This window comes from Sphaerodactylus townsendi, linkage group LG03 (genome assembly GCF_021028975.2).
Source record: "Sphaerodactylus townsendi isolate TG3544 linkage group LG03, MPM_Stown_v2.3, whole genome shotgun sequence".
In the NCBI taxonomy this organism is placed as follows: domain Eukaryota; kingdom Metazoa; phylum Chordata; class Lepidosauria; order Squamata; family Sphaerodactylidae; genus Sphaerodactylus; species Sphaerodactylus townsendi.
Window position 1 is genome coordinate 19,328,138 of NC_059427.1, and position 23,631 is coordinate 19,351,768.

A 23,631-nucleotide genomic window follows, 5' to 3' on the forward strand; every position below is an offset into this window, starting at 1 on the left:
GCTCTTTCGCTTCATCTCTAACTAAAGCACACAGCACCCCAGTGATTCCGGCCGTGAAAGCCTTCGACAATACAAAAAAGGGAAAGTTTAGTTTCTTCTTTCACCCGGAGTCTCAAATAACTTAAGTGGAACACCAAGAGCTGAAAACTTGGGTGTTGGTAGAGGCAATACTTCTTTCTACACTGACCCTATTTTGCCATTCTAAAGGGACACCATGTTGTTTTCTCAGCCGTGAGTTAATCCCACCACTGAGAAAAACATACAAGAGTGTGAAGACCATCTCCAGCCAGGATTAAAATGGAGACTGCATCCTGAAAAAGATAAGCTTCAAGAAAAGAATCGACAGATTAGGCTTGAGGAGGAAGAGAAAGAAATAGAACATGAGATGCAATTTTTTTTTAATTTTTATTTTGTGCGGATTTCTTTTGATTTTTTTTTAATGGTGGGAGATGAACCTCAAGCTTCTTCTTCTGCCTCTTCACCGAAGTCCTCTTCTTCCTCGGCTGTGGCATCCTGGTACTGTTGGTATTCAGAGACGAGGTCATTCATGTTGCTCTCCGCTTCTGTGAACTCCATCTCGTCCATGCCCTCACCTGTGTACCAGTGGAGGAAGGCCTTACGGCGGAACATGGCGGTGAACTGCTCGGAGATACGTTTGAAGAGCTCCTGGATGGCTGTGCTGTTGCCGATGAATGTGACGGCCATTTTGAGACCACGGGGAGGGATGTCACACACGGCTGTTTTGACGTTGTTGGGGATCCACTCTACGAAGTAGCTGCTGTTCTTGTTCTGCACGTTCAACATCTGCTCGTCCACCTCTTTCATGGACATGCGGCCCCGGAAGACGGCTGCCACGGTGAGGTAGCGTCCGTGGCGGGGATCGCAGGCTGCCATCATGTTCTTCGCATCAAAGACTTGCTGCGTCAACTCTGGGACCGTCAAGGCTCGATACTGTTGGCTGCCACGGCTGGTCAAGGGAGCAAAGCCGGGCATGAAGAAGTGGAGACGGGGGAAGGGGACCATGTTGACGGCTAGCTTGCGGAGGTCAGCGTTGAGCTGTCCAGGAAAGCGGAGGCAGGTTGTTACGCCGCTCATGGTGGCAGAGACTAGGTGGTTCAGGTCGCCGTAGGTGGGAGTGGTGAGCTTGAGGGTGCGGAAGCTAGGAAGTATGCATTAGTAGGGCTCAGCGTTATGTCAATGGCAGTGGTAGAGTCTCATCTGTGTTATCCACTAGCTGGTGCAGCACTGCGCACAAGGAGGGTGTGGCGTTTGTAGGAGCACTCCACCACGGTGTCAGAGACCTTGGGAGATGGCACCACGCTGAAGGTGTTCATGATACGGTCTGGGTACTCCTCACGGATCTTGCTGATAAGTAAGGTGCCCATCCCAGAACCGGTCCCACCACCCAGAGAGTGGGTCAGCTGGAAGCCTTGCAGACAATCACAGCTCTCTGCTTCCTTCCTCACTACATCCAGGACTGAATCCACCAGCTCAGCTCCTTCAGTATAGTGACCTTTGGCCCAGTTATTACCAGCTCCACTTTGGCCTGTGTGGGAAAAGCCATAGTTTTGGCTCCGTGCAGAAAGGGCCTCCCTCATAACATCTTCAATACTATCCCCTGGCCCAGAGGTCTGCAACCTGTGGATCTCCAGATGTTCATGGACTACAGTTCCCATCAGCCCCTGCCAGAATGGCCAAGTGGCAGGGCTGATGGGAATTGTAGTCCATGGACATCTGGAGAGCCACAGGTTGCAGACCCCTGCGGCCTGGTCTGTTTCCCAGTTTAACTCATGCAATTGGGAAAATAACAGTTCTAGGAATATGGCCCAGGGTGGGAAAAGCTGTACCACTGCATTACAAGAGAGAAGAAACCAGTCTCTTAGGCATCATGATCTACACTGAAGGCAGAAGCTGCCACACTTAAAGAGCCACCGTGGGATCTCATACTCCTAAAGCCACGGTCCAGAGGAAATTAGCTCCAAAGATTGTGTTTCTAAAGAATACTGAACTCAGTTGCGAGGGGAAAGAGTGCAGCACAACTAGTAACTAGCCTGAGACAAGGACAGGCTTAATGCCAGTTATTACATTGCGAGATTTCAAATACTGATCTAAAAAGTGCCTGGTGTTTCCTAGCACCCAAAACTTGATCATTCTTATGCACAACAGGCACAAAGAATAAGGGCAGGACAGAAGAAGAGACATTTCTGCTCTCACTGAAGCTAGTAGTCAATTTCTACCATTATGTTGCTCCCCCACAAGCGTGAGCGAGTACCAAAGAACCAAACTGAAGCAGCCCCATGGCTACAAGTGGCCGTCTAGACACCTGGTTCTCAGAGCAGAAAGTAGGCCATTCTCCAGGAATATGATCACCACCTGGCAGGCAAACGCATGTGTGTGAAGCAATCAAGACAGCTCCAAAAGCTGTTCCATCTTCTCCAATCCAACATGGGAAAGGAGATACTGCAGAGTACTAACAGGAGGCACTGCAATTTTTAACTTTGTTCTAGCGGCTTTGGGGTAGACTGTTTTGATTTGTTTGTTCAAGGGGATGAACACAGCAAACAGCATTAGCTAGCAGCTGGCTTGTGTATTGATTATATGTGGAGAGGCTAATTTTGCACTTAATTGCTTTGGAAGAAATCCAGAAAAGGCATCAAAGGCAGGAATTACACAGTGGGGATCCCAGAAGACCAGCTATTCACATGCCGTCTTTCCTTCCTATCCCGGCATGCCCCGGGGACACTAATGGCAAAGTGGAAATGTACAGCTTTGCACCCCTGAAGAGCTTTAAAAGAGACAAGTGAAAGATCACCCAAGATCCCTGGTGAACACCTTCTATGTGACCAGGATTCAGTGGCATTTCAGTCACTGTGACCCATTTTAGACTGACCCAGTCAAAACTCTCAATAATACAAGTGCTATCTAAGCATCTCTAATAGGACTGAATATCAGAAGTGATTACCCCATCTTCACTAATGCAAGGACAATGCTGCACATCGCTTTATGTTAGGACTACCTGGTCATGAAACCCCTTGGATGCTCTCTTCCTTGGACCCTTTCCCACTAGCCGTAAAACCAAATAAATAAATAAATCTTACCAAATACAAAATTGTCTGGTCGAAAGATCTGGCCAAAAGGCCCTGACCTCACAGAGTCCATAGTTCCGGGCTCCAAATCAACCAAGATGGCACGAGGGACATATTTACCACCTAGAAAAGAGAAACAGCTAATATAAATCTGATTCAGACACACGGATTCAGCATTAAGAGTGTCCCCAGCATCCCTCCAAATCAGGGGTGTCTCCAAACTTCTTGAACTTTTGGAATTCCAATACAAACACAAAATGGCTGCCACACATGGCGGAGCCGGCCACAAAATGGCTGCCACTGAAAGCAGAAACATACCCAGAGGAAGTCCGAGTGCCAGGGAGATTTTAAAAACACACTGGGAAAGTGTGAGAGACTAAAACCAACACTGGTGGCAGCTGGTACTGAAATGTTATTTTAATCTGCACAGCCAACCGGATCTCCAATGGCCAAAGCAGAAGCCTGCCGGGCAAGAGCCCCATCCGGCTCCGCCCACAGATCTTTACTGTGCTTTACTGGTCTTACTCTAACAATGGGGTTGCAAAAAAATTCACTTTGAGGATTTCAATCAGCAGGCAAGCTCTTTTATCAGGAGCACACAGCCAGAACAAAGTACACAAACCACATGTGTACACAGTTGCTTGTTTTCCAGTTGAATTAACAATTTGGAAAAAAGTTTTTGAAAGAGAATATTAGGATTAAGGAGCTTTAAATGGGGAAGCATGTCAGCAGATATAGGTTCTGGTTATAGGTGGGAGAGGGAAGAAAACTTGCATTCTGGTCTGGAGGAACCGGGTTTGATTCCCCGCTCTGCCACCTGAGCTGTGGAGGCTTATCTGGGGAATTCAGATTAGCCTGTGCACTCCAACACATGCCAGCTGGGTGACCTTGGGTAGTCACAGTTCTTCTGAGCTCTCTCAGCGCCATCTAACTCACAGGGTGTTTGTTGTGAGGGGGGAAGGGCAAGGAGATTGTAAGCCCCTTTTAAGTCTCCTAAGGAGAGAAAGGGGGGATATAAATCCAAACTCTTCTTCTTCTTCTAAAGGTATATAAGGGCAAACCATGAGAACAGAGTGGTAAAAGCCCACCAAATCTATCCTTGAGAACAGGACACGCCTTCCATTGGCCACACATACCACTATCCTCACACAAACCTTTAGCGATCAGGTTGGAAGAATCAGAACGGAGTACAGACTAGAATGAAAAGAACTTGCCGAACCTCTCTGGCTCTCCACGTTTCTTCAGGTACAACCTACACACATTCAGTCACGTCTTTGTAACCCCCATGCTCAGAATGGGTTGACCCAGAAAGGGGTGGAGACTCAAAGCAGCAGAAGGCTGCAGAGCTCATGTAGTTTGGAGGAGACAAGGCTACCAGACTCGGACCTTGGTTTGTATAAGCCCTTAACACCTTGTTAAGGAAACTGCAATGTTGTTGGGAACTAGTGGGAAGGTAGTTGTTTATTTTTGCTATGTTGTAAATGTTGGAGTTTATTGTTTCAGGGTTTTTTATGTTTGTAATGGGTGAGAGTTCTCCTGGAAACCTTCATCATGTTGAATCCTGTTCATCCAGCCCTTGGAGTCTTCAGGAGCCAACCCACTTGCAAAGAAGAATTGGACTTGGCAGTATCAGTAGACTGTAAATATAAGGACTTGAAAATGCAACCTGAACAGGACCTTGACGTGTGATGTTAAATGTTATATGTTAAGAAAGTAAACCATTTTGTTTTTTAAATTTGTTGTTGCAAACTCATTCCAAGTTCTGCCCCACAGAACCCACAGATAGAGGTTACATCTTCACAGATGCTGTGTTCATCAAGGCTTACTGTATCCTCACACCCAATTACTGGCAGTTATTTGGCAAACTGCCCTTTCCTGATTGCCCCCCCCCCCCCGGCAGAGGAAAAAAGAGCAGACGAGGGTGTGGACATGAGCCAGCAACAGAATTAGAGATAGGAAGGACACGGCCAACATGCCTCAATTGAGAAAGAGTGAACAACTCCAGACCAGGCAGAGAAGGAGAGCTTACCAGTGGCCTCATTGTAGTAAACACTGATACGGTCCAGCTGCAAATCACTGTCGCCATGGTAAGTTCCAGTCGGGTCAATTCCATGCTCATCACTAATCACCTCCCAAAACTGTGAGAAACAGAAGAATTAAAGGGAGTTAGTGTCAGAAAACGCCTCAGCAACAATGTTGGCTACTTCATGTTTGTCATACCCACGATTTCTCATAAGCAGAAGGTATGATACCTGCATACATTATCCACCACAGTTTTCAGTCGTGCCTTCATGAGAAGAAGCAAACATTAAGAGGCAAAGCAATTTCTAAGCTCCCAGGCAGGTTCTAAGAATTTTTATGCTAACAGCTTTAGAATAGTTCCCATATTATCCTAATGATATATATGGGGCAGCAGCCACCAATAGCAGACACTATTTACTGGTTTTTTTTTTAAATGAATCATAATTCAGATTAGCCTGTACACTCCCTCACACGCCAGCTGGGTGACCTTGGGCTAGTCACAGCTTCTCGGAGCTCTCTCAGCCCCACCTACCTCACAGGGTGTTTGTTGTGAGGTGGGAAGGGCAAGGAGACTGTAAGCCCCTTTGGGTCTCCTGCAGGAGAGAAAGGGGGGATATAAACCCAAACTCTTCTTCTTCTTAATTGTAAAGTTTATTTTAATTTTATTTATTTTATTAAATTTATAGACCGCCCTTCCCCAACATGGGCGGGGTCGAGGGCCGGGAGACGACAAGGCAGCAGGACTTCCTTGTCTCAGGCTAGTTACTAGTTGTGCTGCACTTCCTGGTCACATGGGGGGCAATTTTGCTCCCCCCACGTGACCAGGTAAGTGGCGCCCGGGGGCATAGGGTACCCCTCATCCCCAGGTAGATACGCCACTGGAAGCACAAGCTACACATGCTCAAATGGGTTCTAGGGTACAATTCTAGCTCAGATCAAGCCCTGGGGATATTTCCACTCTGCTAGGATGTCTTCTCAGCAATCCTAGGCCGGATTCCCCTCTCATCCCAACCTACCTCATAAGCCTATGGAAAGGACAAAAAATACGTAGGAAGAACCATGATCTTGGAGGAAGGATGGGGTAAAAATGTGAAAAATGCTCAGGTATATGTTGAGAAAGGCATACAAGCGAACAGACTAAAACCAAATATGTTTGGAAAGAGACATCTCTACATTCCCGGATTAGAGTAGTCACGGGCACTTTTTGTTAAAAAGACAGCCACCGCTTCCACCCTAAAAGGGCAGATGGGCTGACTCAGCAGCTAATACAAATACTGCCTTGTTTCCCCGGAAAGCCAGCTGGCTGGCATTCCCCTAGGGTAGTGCCACGCAAACCACACGCTCTTCCCAGAAATCCACGGAGTACCAATTTCCACCCCAATCATATCCCTCTGGGGCCCATCAGAAGGCACTTCCTCAAATGGGATGTAGGAGAACCGGCTTTCAGTATCCCTCCTTTGAACTCAGGTGGGAGCTTAAACAAGGGAACAACCAGGCTCACAGTAGCCCATCACTCTCTGTGGAAACTCCCACCGTTCCTTCTAAGGTACAAGGAAAAGGGTTAGCCTGGGTGCCAGATATCCCTGCCTCCTGGAATCTACTAGAAAAATGGTGCTTTTTTTGGTTCTGGTAGGTTTTCCGGGCTGTGTGGCCGTGGTCTGGTGGATCTTGTTCCTAACGTTTCGCCTGCATCTGTGGCTGGCATCTTCAGAAGTATATCAGAGAGAAGTCTGTTACACACCGTGTCCTAGCCTGTGGACATTTAAAAGTCGTTTTTGCTGTAAGATAGGCTGGAATAGTTTTGGTGTCTCTGCAACGCAGAGGTGCCTTTTTGTTTTTTTTGGACAATCTCTCCCTTTAGCAATCCTTTCTAGGTACGCTTCTCTACCACAAAGCACCAACACGTGGCAAAAGACTGGAAAGGGGGGGGGTGCGCAGGTTGAACAAACCAGAAATTGAGCATTTCCCCAGACTTCAGCAGTGTGCCAAGCGCATCAACATTATGCCCCGGAACACCCTCCCTTCTCCCACTTGCAAGGAAAGCAAGGCTCCTCCTAAAATACCAGCTGCTTGTTGTGACAGGCAACTAGTATTTTAGGGGAAACAGACATGCAAATTCTTGAATGAAAAGATCTGTTCTAGCAAGTAAGCGTGGAAGGCAAAAACCAGAAGGTTCCGGGATTGAATCCGCAACCTGCCATGAAGCTTGCAGGGTTATGATGGGCCAGTCACTCACTCTAACCTGCCTCGCAGGGTTGGTGTAGCCAGGAAAAAAGGGAACAAGGAAACAGATGTAAGCCGTTTTGGCTCTCCTCGGGGAGATAACTTGTATATAAATAAAACTAAAACAAATAAGCACCCACCAGACGCTACAGTTGGCTAAATCTAAAAAAAAATGAAGAATATAGCAAGATTTATTGTTTGCATGTGAAAAAAAGGGAAATGAATAGGACACTTAATTAGTCCTGCCCAGAAGCATTTAGAAAATAAAAATGTATTGGAAAATTATACCTAGATTAGAGTAGTTATTTGGAAGGAACAAAAGGCCAATGGAATGAAGATTCCCTGAATGGCAGTTAAATTCAGGCAGTTAAATTCAGGAAGATCAAGCGTCCCAGTATTGCACTTAAGAGCAGAGGACGAGCTCCCACCATGCAGACTTGACTGGAAAGGCAGGGGATTATGGAAGTAACAGGCTTAGGTTTTCCCCTTTTGTTCAGCCTTGGCCCTTGCAGAAAAGTTTCCTCAGTGAGTTTTATGCAATGCTCCAAAACAGTAGCAGGGGCAATAAAGTAATTCTGCTGATTGGGGTTTTAGGAAACCTGTGCATTATTACTATTCACCGGATCAAGAGCGGCCACCCTAGCCAGTTTCATAAGGGATTGGTGACATGAAATGACATTATGGATTAACTCACTCCTTGGCTTGAGTGGGATTCTCAAAGGTCGATATTGGCAACATGCTTAGGACAGTTACTGCATTTGCTAACCGGAACCGAACACACAGACAAACACACAGACTAGCCCAGCTGGGAACGGGGCATGTGGAGATCCCATCTAGGACTGAAGCGTGCCTCCTCGCCTCAACCATCCTGGACATTTTTAGACCAGCTGCTTGGAAGACGGGCTGAACAGATGGCAAGGGGCTGAGGTTAAGCCGCCTGCATCCGGCCCTCTGTGGATCAATTCCTCATTGGGGATTACACTTCCTCTGTGAGCAAGTGATTTCAAGGGGGTGGGGGAGTTTGTAGCGTCCAATTAGACCAAAGGAAGCGGACAGGCAAACATCCCTAGGAGGTGATACCACTGTCTGGAAAAGCTTGTTTTTTTAAAAAAAAATCTTACTATTAGTAGCCGCACATTTCTAAACTTTACAATAAACCCTAATATAGCTAGAACCAGGGGGCATCCATTGAAAATGCTGGGGGGAAGAATTAGGACTAATAAAAGGAAACACTTCTTCACGCAACGTGTGATTGGTGTTTGGAATATGCTGCCACAGGAGGTGGTGATGGCCACTAACCTGGATAGCTTTAAAAGGGACTTGGACAGATTTATGGAGGAGAAGTCGATTTATGGCTACCAATCTTGATCCTCTTTGATCTGAGATTGCAAATGCCTTAACAGACCAGGTGATCGGGAGCAACAGCTGCAGAAGGTCATTGCTTTCACATCCTGCATGTGAGCTCCCAAAGGCACCTGGTGGGCCACTGCGAGTAGCAGAGAGCTAGACTAGATGGACTCTGGTCTGATCCAGCTGGCTTGTTCTTATGTTCTTATAGCTATTCCACTAAATTCTAATCCGGACGGCTCAGGCTAGCCCAGGGGTCCGCAACCTGTGGCTCTCCACATGTTCATGGACTACAATTCCCATCAGTCCCTGCCAGCATGGCCAATTTGCCCTAGTTAGTACTTGGATGGGAGACAACTGAGGAAGTCCACAGAGAAGCAGGCAATGGCAAAATATCTCTTTTCATCTCTTGCCTTTAAAACCCTATGCGGTCGCCATAACTATTGTGACTTTATGACACTAGAATGTTGCCTAAAATAAGATGTTCTATAAACTTTCCAAAAAATCTAGACAGAATAGAACCAGAGAGGTGTCACTGGGAGAGAGCTCTTTATGAGAAAACAGAGCTACCCCTTCTATTTTTAAATTCATAATTCTTTGATCTTGTCCGATCTTTGTCGCCAAAAGTTCCAAAACCAAGATAAATAATAGCGGAGATAGTGGACAAGCTTGCCTCGTTCCCTTTTCAATTTGAACTACTTCTGTTAAAATGCCATTGATTAATATTCCAGCTGTCTGTCTGGTTGATATTCTCCGCATCCCGTCTAAAAATCTAGGTCCACATTTCAGATATTCTAAAGTTTTTACTGTTATGTCCGTGAAATATTGGCAAAAGCTTTCTCTGCATCCAAGATAAACACTGTTTTCTTTTTCTTCATTTTAACAAATCCCAAAGCATCAATTACAAACCATGCATTGTCTTTTATGTATCTTTTGAAAACAAAACCTATCTCTCCTTCATGTATCATCTTATGAATACACAAATAGTTTGCAATCCACATTTAAAAGTGATATTGGTTTATATGATTGTGGCAATTCTGGATCACAGAAAAAAGAACTAGATACAGGTGACTAATCAGTCAGGGGTTGGATTTGTGGGGAGAAGTATCTGCAAGTTTGCTACCAAGAAAGGCCCCATACATCATGTTTTGTATTGAGCAGGTGAGGTAGGAAGAGGACTTTTTGATGTATTCCTTCCTACCCTGAACAGAGACTGAATTCTGGCACATACCTTCTCTCTCCCACCCCTTGTCCTTATCGTACAACCCCTCCATAGGCAAACCGGAGCGATTCACATGTTCAAATCCCCACTAGTGCTATGGACGTTCACTGTGTGAGCCCGGGCCTGTCGTACTTCCTCTCAGGTTGTTGTGAGGATAAAATAAAGGGGAGGAGCAAGCTACCTTGGGGCCCCACTGAGGAGAAAGACAGGGCATAAATGAATAAAATAAAAGGTAGATGGTAAAACTGAAGGTCAGAAGAGAAACTTTTGAAGGCCCATACTAATCCCATAGTGGGGCCACCAGGCAATAGTGTGTGAGTGGGCAGGAAAATGAAGATCCGGCATACCTGTGTCCACTGGGAGCAGAAAGACTTTAAGGCATTTGGAATGACGTTTCCAGCATCTAGCACCCATTTGGAACTCGAAGAAGAAACTGTGTTTTAAAGGCTCTCGGTTGCTTAAGCAACTAGGTAAAACTTGGGTTGATGCCCCCTCCCCCCCCTCTAGTTTCCTGTGCTGGGGGTCCCTTTACCATCTATGGCAGTGATGGTGAACCTTTTCGAGACCGAGTGCCCAAATTGCAACCCAAAACCCACTTATTTATCGCAAAGTGCCAACACGGCAATTTAACCTGAATACTGAGGTTTTCGTTGAGAAAAAAATGGTTGGCTCTGAGGTGCGCGTTACTCAGGAGTAAGCTTGGTGGTAGTTGGTGGCTTTGCTTTGAAGCAACCATGCAACTCTTCCAACGGGGTGAATCATGACCCTCGGAGGGTTTACTCAGAAGCAGGCCCCGTTGCCAGCAACCAAGCTTACTCCCAGGTAAAGGATCGCGCTTTAGTTCTTCGCATGAAAATCACTGGGGTTTAACAGCGCTTAACAGGGTTACCTACACTGCTTCCCCAAAATTAGATCTTAGGTTTAATGCTAATAATTGAGCCCAATGGCTTAGGCCAGCCTAGATTGGGGGGGGGGGGTTACCCTGTTTGTGCGTGCCCACAGAGAGGGCTCTGAGTGCCACCTCTGGCACCCGTGCCATAGGTTCGCCACCACTGATCTATGGGACCCCTTTCCCCCCCACCTTTGGGAAGGTTTTTTAATAAGGATTTCGTTGCTGACGCTGTTGTTATATGCTGACCGCTGTATTTATTTTAAATGGGTTTTAATTGTATGTTGTTTAATTATGTTGTTCACCGCCCAGAGCCCTTTGGGGTTAGGGCGGTATAAAAAACCTCAAAAATAAATAATTTTTCTTCAGCTGCAGCAGAAGATTAACATCAGGCGCAAATATAACCTTGAGGGGGGGGGGGTCCTTTGTTATCACCAGTGTCTTGCAGACCTAGAAGTCACAGCATCAACAGACATCTCCCCCCCCCCTCCTTTGTATATCCATCTTGTCTGTTTAAGAGGATGAGTCATCCCTTCCCTAAGAGATGGCGAAGAGACCAGAGTCCACTGAATAGCGGGAAGGGGGAGGATAGCATTTGCTTCAGAATAAGCTGACGTAACACAGTCTCCGGTGTCCTCGATTCCATGCCTCACACCAACAGGCAGTTGGGAGAAATTAACCCAGCAGGGAAGGGGTTGCTTCCTGGACCCATCTGTCTGGACCCTGGAATGAACAAGCCAGCCGGCACTTTAAGCTGCCCCAAGAAGTCATCTCACACCACAGGACAAGAAGACTCCATTTTCCCCGCAGAAGGAACGCCTAAGCTGCAGCTGCAGTGTGAGGCAACAACACATTCCAAGCATTTTTCTGGATCTGGGTAATGGTTGACTGGAAGGCCACGGACGGCCTGAAGCAGCCCTCTGTCCAGCCTGCTCTTATGCCCTCCAAGGGACCCTCCTCAAAAAAGAAGAAAGGACAGCTGCTTGGAAGGAAGACTTAACCCCTTCAACTTGCAACCAAAGCCAGAGTAAGGACTTCACCCCATAAGGCAGACACCCAAGACACTCTCTCATCCTGTCTGAATCCACAGTTGCCTAATGATGAGGAAGCAAGACCCTTGGCTAAACAGATGCTCAAAGCAAAGTCCAGTTTCCACTGTGATCTTTTTCTCTTGCAGAACAGCCACGGGGTTGGTCCCTTTCACTATTCTGCAGGGAGGCCCAGGACACAATGGGGCTCCTGTGGGGAGGAGAGGCCGCACGCCTTCTCTGGCCCATAATAAGGTATCTGATGCCAAACCACCATTTAGGGCCTCTGCATCCCCCTTCCGATTATGAACATCAGCTGCTTTTTCCTAAGAGTCCAGTCCCAGGCAGAGACTTTAAGGCACTCCTCCACAGAGTCGCAATACATCTCGCACAGGTGTCAAAACTCACGGCCCTCCATGATGCTGGCAGGGGATGATGGGAACTGTAGTCCATAACATCTGGAGGGTCACGAGTTTGACACCTTAAAGCAGTGGTGGCGAACCTATGGCACGGGTGCCAGAGGTGGAACTCAGAGCCTTCTCTGTGGGCACGTGCAAATAGAGTCAACCCCCCCCACACACACACATCTAGGCTGGCCTGGGTCTCTGGGCTTGAATATTAGCATTAAACCTAAGACCTAGTTTTGGGGAAGCAGTGTAGGTAACCCTGTTAAGCGCTGTTAAACCCCACTGATCTTCATACGAAGAACTAAAGCGCGATCCTTTACCTGGGAGTAAGCTCAGTTGCTGGCAATGGGGCTTGCTTCTGAGTAAACCCTCCTAGGGTCATGATTCACCCGTTGAAAGAGTTGCCCGGTTGCTTCAAAGCAAAGCCACCAACTACCACCAAGCTTACTCCCAAGTAATGCACGCCTTGAAGCCAACTGTTTTTTCTAAACTAAAATATCAGTATTTGGGTTACATTGCTGTGTTGCCACTTTGCGATAAGTAAGTGGGTTTTGAGTTGCAATTTGGGCACTCGGTCTTGAAAAGGTTCGCCATCACTGCCTTAAAGCAACCCTCTCCATAGCTGCAATACAGCCCCCTCTGCAGCCCGGTTATAGCCTCAAGTTATTAATGGCCCGTGGTGGGGATGTCCCATCAGGACATTTATCAGGCAGGGTGGTTTACTATTGCTTTGCTGGGTTGTCTACACTTTAACCCGAACTAGCTGGGTACATTTTACCAACCTCAGAAGAATTGGAAGGCTGAGTCAACCTTGAACCTGATACCTGAACCGACTTCCACTGGGATAGAACTCGGGTTCTGAGCAGAGCTTGGGCTGCAGTACCGCAGCTTGCCACTCTGCGCCTCTTGTCAGGAATGAATTAAACCCAAAATCAGCGGCTGGGCCCCAAGCGCTGCTGTTGCTCACACTGGAACATTCGTTCTCCCCAGAGCAGAGGGAGCTGTGCCCACCTTCTGTGCACGGGAGTCAGTCTCTGGACAAAATCATCCCTGCTGGCGCTTCTCACCCATCCAGCATGAAACAGGGGGCAGTGTTTGACTAAAGTCTTAGAAGGCCAAGTTCGAACCCACACTCCGCCCTGGAAACTTGCCGGAGGGGCATGGGCCAGGAACTCTGTGCCTATCCAGCCTTTCATGGGCAAGAGGAAAGAATAATGTCCTAAGCCAGTGATGGCGAGCCTATGGCGCGGGTGCCAGAGTTGGCACTCGGACCCCTGTCTGTGGGCACGCACACACAGAGTTCATCATTTGGGGGGCGGAAAATCACCCCCCCCACACACACACATCTGGGCTGGCCTGGCCCACTGAGCATGATGTGCGTGCGCCCCGGTAAGCAGGGAGGACTTGGCTGGAGCGCCTGGTGCCTGTGCTCTGGGTGACTGCTGCCCGAGGGGAGGGGAGCAGAGGAGACAGAGATACTAGAGAGGCACAGAGCGGTGCGCGCAGGACTTGCTGGAGACTAGAGCAGGCTGACCCCTGCTTGAGCGGGTGGGGCGGAGGAAGAGGGAGCCAACTGTTCTTTTTCTAAACAAAAAACCTCAGCATTCAGGTTAAATTGCTGCGTTGGCACTTTGAGATAAATAAGTGGGTTTTGGGTTGCAATTTGGGCACTCGGTCTCGAAAAGGTTCGCCATCACTGTCCTAAGCCATATTAGGTCTCCATTGGGCTGCTAAATACGATCAGAAGACCCTTTAAAACTTGTATCGAACTAGAGATCTAGAGCAGGTAATCCAGAGACCAATTCTAGATGGCACACCCATGAGCTCTGATTGTTGGGGGGTTACCTTTCTGACCCCTTTTGGCCCATCTGTTTGAAGCTCAAGTGACCGAGCCTCTACCATAGCACATGTGAGCCTAGAGCCAGGGGCTGCCGCCATTCCAAACTAATACATAACAGACCAGTGGCTAAGAGGCTTAGCCGTATGAACCCGGGAGCTCCAGCCTTCTGCAAGAAACACTGTAGGTGGCCTTCGGCAAGCCATTTCTCCGCAATAAAGGGAGATTAGAATACTGACCTAGATTACAGAGCTGGTTTGTAAGGATTACCAAGATAAAGTATGTGAAGCGCTTTGAACACTAGAGCCCAACATGAACTGATAACCATCCTCTCATATGCATATATGTGCGTGTGATTCACATGGTTTGCTGGAAGGGTGGATTAAGGCTTAAAATTACGAGCATCCTTGCTGGTCTGACCCCGCCCCCCACCCAACATAGATTCACCCTACCATAAAAAGTCCGTATTAAGTACCTTAGAACCACTTGCAGAAAATCACTAACGCAGTTTAATTCAACTGACCAAAGCTAAGGGTTGCAAAATGCCATAATATTCCAGCCGCACCTCAGTTAACAAAAAACATTTCAATATGAGTTTCGGGAATCAAAGCTATGAATCTCCAAGGGAAGAGATTTAAAAGACATGCTCCGTTAGGCAAATCGGCACGCAGTGAATGACAGCACAGAGCATCACACTATTGGTGAAGAAACTATACAAGCAAATAAAATTCTCTGTTTTAAGCTACAGCCTCATAGACAATGGCTATGAGCAGTGGTGGGATCCAAAAATTTTAGTAACTGGTTCCCACGGAGGTGGGATTCAAACTGTGGCATAGCGCCAATGGGGCATGGCTGGGCACGACAGGGGCGTGGCTGGGCATTCTGGGGCGGGGCATTCCTGGGTGGGGCTGTGGCAAGGACGCAGCTGCTGCGCCGGTCCTTGGGTGGGAAACGAATGCACGCAGGCACAGGCTGCCACGCACGCCGGTGCACCTCCTGCTAGACTGCTTCCAGTTCTGCACGCTACTGCTGAGAGGAGGGGCGTAACTAAGGCAAAAATCACATGGCAAAATCACCAATTAGTAACCCCCTCTCGGCACACACAAATAACTAGTAACCTACTCTCAGGAACCTGTGAGAACCTGCTGGATCCCACCTCTGGCTATGAGGCGAAAGATTGGAGTGCATGGGGAAGTACCATGCTGAGAACCAAGAGCAAACAGAAATTATATTCCCTGCCCAGTGTGAAGAACTATGAGAACATCCCAAAGATCCTAATGGCTTTTACAAGGAGGCATTAGTCATGTAGTAAAAAGTGTCAAGTACTACTTACAAAGTTGCACTCTGACAACACTCGCATGAACAAAGACTAGAGCAACCAGGGTGTGATCAACAGATAAGCCACGCTAGATCAGACCAACCAAATGATCCAGAGGGGCCAAGAAACAGAGCAAGGGGGTGAGGCCTTGCGCTGTCCCTGACTGTATTGAAAGTTGTTTGTGTGTGTCAAGTTAGTTGTTGGGCAATACATTATGTTCAGAGCTGATCTGCCGTTGTCTGCCTCTGCATAGTAAACCCTGGGCTTTCTTGGTGGTCTCCCATCCAAATACCAACCAGGGCCGACCCTGGTTAACTTCCAAGATCTGAGATCTGGCTAGCCTGGGCTATGCAGTTCAGGGCAATCAGAGATTTACTGTTTCTAAATATAGAGAACTCTTTGGCTGGCAGCCATGGGTAGATGAATCTGCCTAAACCCCTTTTTAAAGCCATCTGTGCTTGTGGTCATCATTCCCTCTATTTGCAGTGAATTCAATAAATGAGACTGTTATTGAGGCAACTGGCCACAATCCTTCAGGAAGGGAAAAAAAATAGGACTGTTTGGGAGAAGATAAGCAAAGGAGCCAGTTTTAGCCACTGTCTAGAATAGTTCCCTTGTTATATCCTCAGAATCAATGGACCAGTTATAACTGCAGATCCGAAGTATAATATGGCCTTGTCTTTGTGTGGGGGTGGGGAGTGTCAGTATTACACCATATCAGGAAAACTGACTTTGTTCAAACAGAAAGCTACCCACACCTATGTTTTGTATTGCTATGGTTTGCCCCAGTCTCTTTAAGAAGAAGAGTTTGGATTTATATCCCCTCTTTCTCTCCTGTAGGAGGCTCAAAGGGGCTTACAATCTCCTTGCCCTTCCCCCCTCACAACAAACACCCTGTGAGGTAGGTGGGGCTGAGAGAGCTCCGAAAAGCTGTGACTAGCCCAAGGTCACCCAGCTGGCGTGTGTGGGAGTGTACAGGCTAATTCCCCAGATAAGCCTCCACAGCTCAGATGGTAGAGCAGAGAATCAAACCCAGTTCCTCCAGATTAGATACACGAGCTCTTAACCTCCTACGCCACTGCTGCTCCTTTAAAAAGCTCACTTTACAATAAGTAGAAATGGTTTCAAGAACTACACTTCACATAACTCAAAATTTGAAAGGTTCAAGGTCATTTTAAACGGTGCCTTTATAAGCACACGCTGGAAAATGTGCCATGCCAGGAAACATATTTATCAATGTTATGCTCAAGGATTGTGAAGTCTGGGGGGTTGTGGCAGACCTAGGACTTGTGCCATAAACTGATCTGCCTGAACGACCAAGAGGATCAGTAGTCTGCGATTCCACCCAACTGAGATGGCAGAGGTTGCTAAGGGATGCAGCGATACCTTTGCAAAAACAGCTAGACTGATCCAACATTGATTTAAACGTAAATTCGTAAGAAACCTCTCCAGAACCACAAGAATGTCTCTGGCAACTGCTTACTGCATTCTGGAGATCTGCTTTTTGGAGAGAGAAAAAACCGCCTAGTGAAGTATGCCAAGGGGAGGGGGAAAAATCTGACAGTCCAGATCTGCTATTTGCTGGCCAAACACACCCGAAGGCACTGCAGAGCCATAAATTTAAAGGGGGGGGGGAGAACAACTTGGCCTGACCTCCCTGCTGCTGGCTCCCTCCCACTGCAGACTCTAGCAGCAGTCAGCAAACCAGGCCAAACTCCAGAGATTGGCCATATTCCCGAGCGAGGGGAGCTCTGAAGCAAGGGAGGCTCCCTCATACTGCAGAAATATGCAACAGCATGCAGGCAGAATCCTCTGGCTCAGCTATGCTCTTTATTCATCAGGTGCCAGCAGAGATGTGCAGCTTACGCCCTCCTGCATACTAAAGCATATACTGCAATGTAGGTCATGTGGAGGGGAAGGAGGGTGGGGTAACCTAGAAACATCCAGAGCCTTCTTTCGAGCAGCCCAGATTCTCCCCAAGAGTTAAAAGATCTTCCTTCTTTCTCCTAGAAAAAAGTACAATTTCCAGCAGATGGTTCTACCGTCTTATCAGCTTCGTGCCTCGTTCCTTAACCAGACTCTGAATTTAGAGAACGAAACAGCAAAGCTTAAGGGACTATTCAATTCAATATCCAAAAACAGAAGCTAGGTAGACAAGGAGAAGGAACAGAAAACTGTATGCAACTATCTCCACTGGACCTGTAAAATATACAAAGTCCTCCATATTCATATTCTCCTAGTTGCTTAATAGACTTGTGTCATGCCGAAGCTAAATCTGAATGCAAACAAAGGATGTGAGACATCAAACCTCAGCATTGTTTTAAGTCCTGCTGTGATGTATCATCGGTGCTGTCAAACTATTTAGCTGATCCCCAAGCCCAGGCTAAGATTTCACTCTGGCCCAATCTCACTGTCCTTCCATTATTAGAAGGGAAAGCACAGGGGTTTGGTTGAGGTTTGTTACTGTATTAATATACAGATCTAGAGTCTGAAGCTCTCTCAAGTTGGCCGGTCTTCCAACCCCCCCCCCACCACCACCACCACCCCAATCATTTAAGGCAGGGGTCCCCAAACTACGGCCCGGGGGCCAAATGTGGCCCCCTAAAGGCATTTATCCGGCCCGCCGGGCATGACGGCGATGGCTCCATTCATGTGCAGCAGGGGCTTGAGGGAGAGGAGGAACCGGCCCCAACGGCTGTTGATTGCAGTTCCATGATGGCATCCCCAAATCTCCATGAATTTTCTGACTCAGAGTTGGAAACCTTACATGTGGCAATGCCTGCTCCGCCCTTCCCTCTCAGCTACTCCATGTGTTGCTCTCAGGCTTTCTGTTCCACCTCACTCCCATTGGCATCAGCCAGGCTGGCAAATCGCTCGCTGGCTGCTAGGGAGGAAGGACCCAGGAAGATACCTGATCCTGGGTTAGATGGAATGCTTCATTGGGAAAGTTCTGCTTTTTTTTTTACAGGGGAAGGTATTCCACAGCCTCCCCAACAATATTTGGAGCCCACCCTGTACTTGACGTACTTTGGTCACTATTCTAAAAATAGACCATGACAGAAAGGCTGAAAGGTGAAATCAAACATTTCACAATCATTTGTGCATAGGAATTTGTTCATAGTTTTTTTTAGTCCGGCCCTCCAACAGTCTGAGGGACAGTGAACTGGCCCCCTGTTTAAAAAGTTTGGGGACCCCTGATTTAAGGTGACAAGTATGGATAAAATGACTCTGTGATATTGGGATGCACGCAAGCTTTGGAATTCTCCCAACTTCTGGATTCTGTTGTATCAGTTTGCAGGTTTGGGGGAGGTCTGCCAACCCGATAGCCTGACATCTTGCTCATTTGACCTGTTATGCTTCTGATTTGTGCCAGTTATACACTCTAAAGATTTCCCCTCAAACTTCCTGCTATATGGCATGCTTTTTATATTCAACGTTCAGATGTGGAAGAAGTGGAGCTTCTAGTATAGAAGAGCAATCCTTACACGGAGCCAAAAACATCTTGGGTGCGAATCCCAGGGGCTGAGAAGCGCCTTGGTTAACATGGTGCCTCTCTCCCAGCCATGCTGCGCGGCCACACCTTAAAAGAGCCAGCAGACCCATTCATTTTAACAAGGTTTCTTTTTCCAGAGAGCAAACAGCTGGCTGCAGCCGCTACACAAAACCGTTAGCTCTGGATGGGAGCCAAGTAAGGCGTGAGCCAGGTGCCCGTGCAACGGCAGGGTTTAGCAGGATCAGAAACCAGCTGCAAAAGAACGGGGTTCGTCCCATTTCCTCCAAACAAGCCTTGCTCTTTGAGGAGGCAAAAAAAGCGCTGAGGAGGAGTCTTGATTTTCAGACTAGACAAAGCCGATGGCTCTGCTTCTCATGCCCTCTTTCCGCCGGCGCATAAGGCAAGCAGGCGAGAGCTGCAGCCCCCCTTTCTCCCCCCCACCCCTTCCGCCAAGAGTCCCACCCAGTCAGCCATTACAGGCACAAAAGGCCCACTAATGGTGGCGCAGCCACTAGAAGGGAATCCAGCCAAGATTGTTTGTAAGAGAATTTCCAAGATTAGAGGAAGGAGGGAGAGCGTGAGCTGGGATTGGGGGGGTGGGGCAGCCGCCGGATCGAGACCTTTAAAGGCAGCTGGAAGATGGGACGGAGGGAAACGTGCAGCCATGTGCCGCTTGCCAGCAGACAAAGAAGAGGGGGGAAAAAGATGGTGGGCGGGCGAGTAGGGAAGGGATCTTTGGCGCCAGAAAAGGCAGCCGCTCAGCAGAAGAGAAAGGGCTCGGGAAATCTCTGCCGGAGGAGAGGAAATCGTTTCCCGAAAAACGCACGTTTTTTAATTGGCAACATTTAAAGCCACAGTTGCAACAACGCGCGGCTATTTCCGCCCCTATTTTTACAAACAAAGCGAACACACACGGGCGAATCTTCTTCAAATAAGATCTGTCCCTTTTCTATAGGCAACGACAGCTTAGCAATGCTACATTAATTACATGAACCACCACAAGGCACGAGTTAACGGGAGAGGGAGAAATCTTTCCCAACGGGAAGGCAGAATTTAACAGGCCTTATTTTGTTACGGAATGTCCCCTGGAGATACAAAATATAAAATAAATTCTCGGGTTTTCCCTTCCAACAGTAGCGATTTTTGCAGGGACTATTCTGTTGCACGCGACAGCGCCTCGAGGGGGGGGGGGAGAGTATTTGCGGTGGCGCTGTCGCGTGCCACAAAATAGCCCCTGCAAAATCGCTACTGTTGGAAGGGAAACAGGGCGGGGCGCGTGCAACCGAAGGCAGGCGAGGGGACTCCCGCGTGGATGGCAAACAGCATCGCGCGCATTTTGCCACTGGACGGGAAAGGTTGCGTAGACAACGCTGCAATTTGACAGAGGTTTATTCGGGTGGACGGGTCGTAGATTTGGCGCTGGGTACTGACCCGCCCGTAGATCTGGGGCTGGATAATGCAGCTGACCCACACGCCCCCCCTTTTTTCCTGCCTGTGCAATGCGGGTTATTGACTCCCGCCCCCCAGAAATGAGCAGCTGAGACAGCGACCCCTCCCACTTCCATCTCGCTCTCCAGTAGGGCCTTACTCCCCTGCGCTATCCCCCCTCCCTTGTCAGAAACCGGTTTAAGATAAGGCGGCCGGCCTTTGTTCTGTACTTCCGGCTACCTTCCAAAAAATTCAACCCGCCCCTTCGCTCGCCGCTGCCGATTTGGCGCTAAAACCGACTCGCACCGTTAGGAAGCCGGATTTGCTGGCGGGCTCGTTTCTTCGCCCCGCCACGAGGAGGAGGAGGAGGGGGGAGGAGGAAAGATGGCTTTCCAGGCTGACTCATTTGCTGGCCATGGGTGGGTGTCGCTCATTTTGAATCGCAGCTGGCTAGGAAAGGAAAGCCCCAAGTCTCAAAGGACGCCTTTTAAAGGGGAGGATGTTTCAGGGGGTCTCCAAGCCAGACATTTGAACCACGGGCAGGCAAAAAGGCAAACGCGCGCTCCCGCCCGAGCCTTTATTACGAGGCGACAGCAGCATTGTCTAGAGGCGACCCACGGCACCCACCCTTGACCACGAAAGCTCCCAGCATGAGGCCATAAAGGGGGAGAGGGGGAAGAGCGCCACGATCTTTCCCATTTTTAACTGCAGCCCTGTGCAAAACTCCGTGACTTCCGCTTTGCCACCGTGGCACGATCGCAAAAGCATTGCACGATTTGGCCCATCTCTCCTCCCTAAGGATTCCTGTTTTGGGCGATGCCATCCCGCCGCGCCATTCACAGGAGGGAGTGGGCAGAACGCGCCATCCTCACCTTGGCCCCGATTTGATTACCGCACTGCCCAGCTTGGATATGCACGATTTCCCTCATCTTGCCCGGCGGTTGCAAAAAAGCTACGCGAAAGCAGCGCCGCAAATCCTGCAAGTGCGGAACGTGGAGGAGCTCGAGATTCTCGACTTCGAACGCGGCGGCCGAAGGTTCCAAAGAGATTGGCGGGGCCGGCGAGCCCCAGACAAAGCTTTTATAAACCGGCGGGCGGCCTGCGTGCCGATTGGCCGGCGGGGGTCACGAGCGCCGAGCTGATTGGACGGCGGCAATCGCAGGCACGTGGTGGAAGGAGGCGGGGCCCGCGCGGGGTGTGGCTGCGGATGGAGCGCGGGTGGCGGATGGGCAGGGGGTGGGGGTTGAAAGTTGCAATTCGCTTTCTGTTGTAACGAATTGGAGGGGGAGAGCAAGGAAGACCCCTATGGGGTGGGGTGGGGTGCAGTAATGTCGATAGGAGAGAGAATTCGACGCCTCCATACTGCAAGACTCTTTGGGTTAATAACATAACAAGCCAGCTGGATCAGACCAGAGTCCATCTAGTCCAGCTCTCTGCTACTCGCATCAAGTGCCTTTGGGAGCTCACATGCAGGATGTGAAAGCAATGGCCTTCTGTGGCTGTTGCTTCCCAATTACCTGGTCTGTTAAGGCATTTGCAATCTCAGATCAAGGAGGATCAAGATTGGGAGCCATAGATCGACTTCTCCTCCTTTCTTTACTTTCTAGTGTGGGACATTCCTTTTTTAGAAATCTGCACCCCGACTTGGGACAGAGGGCAGATGATGCGTCTTCTGTTTTGCTAGCTTAAGAAGAGGAGTGGGCCAAGAGTCCCAACCAACACGTGGCAACCCTAACCAAGAGGTATCCAAGGCGATAAATAAATAGAGGTGGGTTGCCTTCCTCCACATAGCATCCCTCCACATAGCAAACCCCAGTCTTCCGTAGCTGTTCCCCTTAGAGTCGCAGACTCCAATCAGAAAAGTCCTGGAGATTTGGGGGTGAAGTCTGGGAAGGGCGGGGTTTGTGGAGATGCAAGGGACCTCAGCCTGGTGGACTCCAAAGCAGCGATTTTCTCTAGGCGAGCGGTGAGCTGCTTGTCAGGGAGCCGTTGTAATTTCTGGAGATCTTAGGTGCCACCTCCAGAAATTACAATGGCTCACTGACAACCTTATCTGCCATTCAGACGCTACTGTGGACGATCCTGCTTCGTTTTCAGTTTGTCTGAGGTCAGGCCAAACAGGGATAGCCAGGCCACTAAAGGCGCACCATTACGTCAGGGCTTGAACAGGCCCCGTGTCTGGAGCTGTCCTTGGCCCCTTCTGGACAATAACTCCAGGCGACTCCAGGTTCAACTCTCAGTAGTCGGCGCCAATCGCATTCCTCAGCCTCGAGTCCCTCCTGCTCCTCCTCGCGACAGCAGTTGACTCGTGTCTCCGGAGCCAAGCTCAGAGGGCGGGACCACCTCCCCTGCGCTACATTTCGATTGGTTGCTGAGTCCCCCGTTCTACGCATGCCCAAAGCTTTTGTCACCGCTTAGTCTCCCCTTCTGTGTGCATGGGGCTTAATTACTGAGCTGTGGATTGGCTAGATGGCCGAAGCCGAAGTCGACGGAGATTCCGTGACTACCGGGCTTCGGCTCGAGCGCAACTCCCGAGTCCGGGCCTAGTCGCAATACTCGACCCCCCAGTTGAGCTCAGAAATTCAACGGCGAGAGCGGGGTGAGTCGAGTCAGACACGTCTGTGCAGAGGACTCGGGTCGGACTCAAGTCGATCTAAGGTCGACTCCTACAATGCAGAAGGGCCCCTTCTAGAGCAGGGGTATGCAAACTGTGGCTCTCCAGATGTTCTGCACTACATTCCCTCAGCCCTGCCATTTGGCCATGCTGGCAGGGGCGGATGGGAATTGTAGTCCATGAGCATGCGGAGAGCCATAGTTTGCAGACCCCTGTTCTAGAGTGTACAGAGTGTTCCAAGACTGCAGCTTCTTGGGGACAGGTACTGGCATAATGTGACTCCAATATTACAGCAATTATATTGGGTTCAGTTCTGCTCCCAAGTCCGATTCCAGGTGTTGGTTTTGACTTTCAAAGCCCAACATGACTTGGACCCTGGGATGCATTATTATGCACCAGGTGTCTGCTATGTAGCAAGGGCAAATGTCTGTTGCAGCAAGATTTCTGTGTGAATGTATTTTCCCGAGCCCCACTTTCAATTTTCATTCTCCCTGAGCCAAAGGGTACCACTTTAAGCATAATTTTAATTTTCTTTGCAGCAAGAGCAGGGGAGATTTGCCACTGAGAACAACTGTGCCCTGGACACAGTGGTGGGATCCAAAAATTTTAGTAACAGGTTCCCATGGTGGTGGGATTCAAACAGTGGCGTAGCGCCAATGGGGTTGGGCGGGGCACGACGGGGGCGGGGCGGGCATTCTGGGGGTGGGGCATTGGTGG

General features: G+C 48.9%; 1 protein-coding gene across 1 annotated transcript; it reads right to left on the bottom strand.

The window, feature by feature from the left end:
• Window positions 1–295: 295 nt before the first annotated feature.
• Window positions 296–21,374, bottom strand: TUBB (tubulin beta class I). The gene is given in 6 exon segments (XM_048489852.1): window positions 296–1,206; window positions 1,208–1,276; window positions 1,278–1,546; window positions 3,099–3,209; window positions 5,116–5,224; window positions 21,173–21,374. Coding segments are annotated over 6 exon segments (1,365 nt in total). The 5' UTR covers window positions 21,230–21,374; the 3' UTR covers window positions 296–456.
• Between the last annotated feature and the right edge of the window lie 2,257 nt (window positions 21,375–23,631).